Below are 5,464 nucleotides of genomic sequence, written 5' to 3'. Positions count from 1 at the left end.
TTTAAGTCATCTTTTATTGATAACTAAAAAACACATTCGTTGTAAATACCCTTAATCTCTTTGGGTTAAATCTGTTTACCCAAAATGATCCTATTTTATCTCGTGGTAACCATTACATCTTCTTTCATGAAAAAGTCAATTACTAACATATGGTAATTAAATCATTCATCATAGACAAATGAATTGTGGGCACGTTATTTTTATCAACTATGTAATGCCAATAAAAGGATATCATTTATTCTTTATGGGCTGTGAATTTCACTATTGTAAACAAAGCCATTCAATGCAGAAGTCGTATACCCAACATACTAGCTTTTGACACTATTACTAATTGAACTCAGGCTTTCAATACATCAAAGTATATGAGTCACACACACATAGTCAATTACTGACTCAGGATTAAGGTAAGTCACGTTATGAAGATCACAAGCGAATAAATCCATCAATGTATCTAGGATAAATTCAACTTGGGTTTTCTCCAATGTATTGTCAGTTAAAACAATCGCATATATGTTTTTATCTTATGAGAGTCATTTGCTTTGATACTCAAAACAAGGTATCTCTTCAATTAGAATTGATAGACAACATAATAGTACTTGAATCAATTGACTTAATTTCGATTCATCAAATTATGATCAATTAGGTTACCTATTTATATAAGTTGTCTTTTCGCATTATGATCCAGCCAAATAATGCAACTTATTATTAGTTAAACGTTAGGTAATCAGTGAGCCAATATTTGCTTATACATTATACTTTGCGTGCAAAAACCATTAAGGACAAATGCAAACAATATTAACGTGAATGATAGGATTTTATTAAACCATTCTATTTGAAAAATTATTAGTACATAAAACGAAATAACTAAACTAAGGGAACTAGATTCCAACACCACCATTCAACCTGTAAAGACTTTCAACACTATCGTATGAATTTTGTTTTTGACCTTTTCAATTTTACAAATTTTTTTAATAAAAAATGAAAATAAATGTTCCTTAAACCTTTTGTTTACATATTTTCGTTTTCATTTTTCATTTTTTTTAATTTCCAATCAAACCCTTTTTTTTCTCAATATTTTAGCATTTTCAGCATAAATATCAAACATAGAACAGTTAGTCATAGCTATCCTAATTTTTCTGCTTTAGCCCATTAATCAAACCCAACTAGTATACTGAATTAACGAGTTTGCCCTAATTCACATGGGCTTTGAAATAGGTTTTATAGTATTTAGGAAAAAAAACCCAAAGAAAGAAAAGTAAAAATAAAATATTTAAACACAACTGTCCAAGAAAATAAATAGAATAAAAAATAGTTTAAGATAACAGCAACTCAATTTCTTACCTGTACTCATTTTTCAAAATTTTTATTTAACTTTTTAAATTAATTTAATATTTAATTAATGTCACATCAATTAATAGTAAAATTTACGTGTAAATATTAAAATATCAACTTTTCAAATATATAAGAACTAAAATGCTCCTTTTAATAGTAAAAGGTTTAAACTAAACTTTGTGATATTATATTATTCTATTATATTACTTTAATTCTTAATTTTTTTACCTTAATTAACGTCAGAAATAAAATTGAAACAAGAAAAATAAAAATAAAGTTACTAAAATATAATGGATTTGAAGTGTATATAACACTTTTTTTAACGCTTTAAAATGCTTCCAAATTATAACTAAGTCTTGAACACTCTAAGCATGATAATAAAAATGACTAAAGGAAAAGTTTTTTTTATTATCATAAAATTGCACTTTACCCTCAAAAATGATAAAATTTTAATTTAATCATTTAAAAATTATAAAGATATAGACTATTAAAAGGATGAATTTATATTTTTATGATAATAAAAATATATAATTTAACTTCCCATCCTAAAAAGTTTTTGACTTCGCTCCTGATTGTTATGTACCAACATTATAAACGATTAACGCATATCGTAGATACAAAATAAATGACAAATCAATTTCTAAGGTTAGGACTAATAAGTTAAATTTTAGTATTTAAGGTTAGTTTTTTGGATTTAATTAAGATTTAAGATCTAAAGTTTGCTTTAAGATTTAAGTTTTGAGATTTAAATTTTATGATTTAAAGTTAAAATTTTAAGGTTTAATTAAAATTCAGGGGTTTAAATTTTATTTTATTTGGTTAAAATATTATTTGATTTTCAAGCCATCATTTTAAAAAATAAAAAGAACATGAATAAAGTAATAAACCTTTGTTTATGAGTTAATCAAATATTTTCAAAACTTTTAGACAAAAAAAAAATGCTATTAATTCTCGTACTTCTATAAAATTTGAATTCAATTATTGTACTTTAAAATTTAAAAATTAAATTTTCTTGCTTTTTCAATTTAAGAATCTTATCATTATTTTGTTGGTAATTTCTGTTAAAATTAATCAGTTTAATATGTTGTTTTTTTTTGTTAAAATTGATAAATTTTGAGAAAAAAGACATACTATTTTAGTGATTAGACTGAAAATTTTAAATCACAATAGTTGAAGAATTTAATTTCTAACATCTTAAGTATAGCGTTGAATTTCAATTTTACTAAAGTATAGGGACTAACACTATACTTTAACCCACTTAAAAAATGTAGTGCTTCAGTTCAGGGTGTTGGATCTAAAAATGGCTGATAACGATATTTTGACGCTGGAGGCAGACTTCACGTGAGCGCCTTTTACCTCTCGAATTAAACCATATAGGCTGCTTTTGGTTAAAGAAAAATAGATACTTTTAATAATAGGATTGGGAAACGTAAGATTTATTTTATTCGTTTGGATAAAATATAAGATTTTGATATTTGATTGATAACTAAATTATATTTATTATGGAATTTATTTTTTTAATAAGTTAAATTTTTTATTCTCGATTCCTATGAAACCATGATAAATTATAATTTTTTTTTAATTTTTATTGTAATTTATATATGAATAAATCAATATATGATGTTGAAATAAATTTATAAACCGAAATTATAATATAATTGATGAAAAATGATTGTATTATCAATCATAATTTATAAATCATAATAATAATCGTAATAAATAAATCTTTAAAGTATATGTAATAATTTTAATTTTAAAATATGATATATATTGTTTTCCTTTTAAGTATAAGAGAGATGTTATTTGAGGAAAAAAAAATACAGAATTGATTAAAATGATAAAAACAAAAGATAAATTAGTCTACAATTTCAAATTTTGCTTGTAATCTAAAATAATGTAAGGCACGAGTGGTATTAAGATTGCATTAATATATATTTCAACATTGTAATATTTTATAAATAATGAGCTTATTTTATTCTAAAATGCGAAATTAAAAAAGTACAATATTATATATTATTACTCAAACACACCCATAAAGCAATAATGACCAAGGAAAAGAGACGATGTTTCTATTACCTTTGACTCTTCCTGTTGACTAACTTACACTTTATTGGATCCACAGATTAAGGATGAAGACAAGTACGTGGGCTTTTTTTATAAATTAACCCACAAAATTTAATTAATTACATAAATATCTATTTCTTTAGTTTCACTAACTTTCACTTACGTGTTTAATTAAAAAAAAGAAATATTTATATAATTAATTAATTTTTTTAGGTTAATTTAAAAAAAAAAGCCCAAGTACGTGTCTTTGGTAATAAAAGTAATATATTGGATAAGTTAAAAGTGGGACCATACCCTAGTTTGCATGCAATCTTCCAACATCTCCTTTGTGTCTACATCATCACCTTGGTCCAGATAACACAGAGTCTGCAACTGTTGAAGCTAAACTCTCCACTTCCACTTCTAATGTTAATTCATTTTGAGAATCTTCGTCCATGTTAATTACAACATCAACGGAACCTTCAAAAAGCTTCACAAGTGAGGACATGGAAGGCCTGTTGGCATGTTCAGTTTGCAAGCACGATGCAACAACCTTCATCATCTCCATGACTTCGGTTGCATTCGAATGCATATCACCGTTGCACTCATCGACTAAATCCAAGAGTTTCCCCTCCTCTTGATATCTCCTAAAAAGTTCCAGTAAATGCCTATTTTCATCTAGTTGAGATTCGTCGATGTTTTGTCGCCCGCAAAGAATTTCTAAGACCACAATACCGAAGCTATAGACATCTACTTTCTCAGTTATGACTGAACTTAACCATTCGGGAGCCATATAACCCGGGGTTCCCCTCATACGTGTAATGACTTGACTTTGGTCTCTTTCAATTAGCTTAGATAATCCAAAATCTGAAATTTTGGCATTGAAATTAACATCTAAAAGGATATTTTGAGGTTTAATGTCTAAGTGAATTATCTTTTGGTTGCAATCTTCGTGAAGATAAGCAAGTCCCTTGGCTATATCTAAAATGATCTTCTTTCTAACTTGCCAACCAAGTGCAAGTTGTTGGTTGGTTTTGAAGATCCATTGATCTAGCGACCCATTAACCATGAACTCATAAACTATAAACCTATTGAATTTTTCAGCACAAAATCCAACCAAACTTACCAAATTGAAATGGTTGAGGTTTCCAATCGTCTGAACTTCCGAAATGAAGGACTTATTAATTGGACCGACGTAAAAAAGATGCTTCACTGCAACTTCAGAACCCGTAGGCAATGTTCCTTGACAAACAGACCCGAATCCACCTTCACCAAGCTTGTTGCTAAAATTCTTGGTGATGTTCTTCAAGTCTTTATAAGAGAATCTAGTTGGCATTTTCAGCATGTTGTCGAGATAGTTATCTTCCTCAGCTAGCTGGAACCCATTTTTAAATCTTCGAAAAAAGAAAATGGCTACAACAAGAAGGAAAGCACATAGAACTATCCAAAAAAGTAAATCAATGTTCACAACAACAGCTATGATGAGTAGAGTAAAAAGTGTGCTCATTACAAAGTAGCAACGGGCATTCTTATTCATTCTCGCTGAGACTGGAAATGGCTTTGCAGGAAAGAGTAATATTTGAGAGAATTAGGTGCAACAACGGCGTCAAGCTTTATAAACTGCAGTGCTATCATATGAAATCACCAAGAAAGGGCAGAAAAGTCAAAAAGAGTAGTACTGTAGTAGTCCTATGTTTTAGGAAATGACCAAAAAACTGTTTTGGAAATCATTGACCGTGCCAACTCAGCATGAAATAGGAGGAAGGACTGGCTAGTGGCTACCAGCACAGGAGTCTATTTTCCTGACTGCCACTTCTCTCATTGTACTGAACTGAATTCATGGGCCGGAAACAAAACCCAATTTAATTAATGGGCCGAAAACCAAACCCAAACTTTGACCATCCATTTTTGTTTTCATTTATTTTATTTTTGTCATTTCAGGAAGTGGCACCAGTTGAACATATAATCTCGAGGAAACCAAGAATAAATATTATTAACTAGCTTAGGATAGTTAATTTAATAGAATTTTCTTATATAAAATTATATTAGATATTATATCACAACTATATAATATTGTATTTTTAATAAT

General features: G+C 28.0%; 1 protein-coding gene across 1 annotated transcript; it reads right to left on the bottom strand.

Moving 5' to 3' along the window:
* Positions 1 to 3,322: 3,322 nt before the first annotated feature.
* On the bottom strand, positions 3,323 to 4,962 carry LOC107915634 (G-type lectin S-receptor-like serine/threonine-protein kinase SD2-5). Its single transcript, XM_016844770.2, has one exon. It carries the CDS (start codon positions 4,910 to 4,912, stop codon positions 3,737 to 3,739), a length of 1,176 nt encoding a protein of 391 aa, XP_016700259.2. The 5' UTR covers positions 4,913 to 4,962; the 3' UTR covers positions 3,323 to 3,736.
* Between the last annotated feature and the right edge of the window lie 502 nt (positions 4,963 to 5,464).

The sequence above is a fragment of the Gossypium hirsutum genome, chromosome D10 (genome assembly GCF_007990345.1).
Source record: "Gossypium hirsutum isolate 1008001.06 chromosome D10, Gossypium_hirsutum_v2.1, whole genome shotgun sequence".
Taxonomy (NCBI): Eukaryota; Viridiplantae; Streptophyta; class Magnoliopsida; order Malvales; family Malvaceae; genus Gossypium; species Gossypium hirsutum.
Note: the sequence above shows the minus strand (reverse complement) of the source record. Positions and strands in the feature narration are given on the sequence as shown.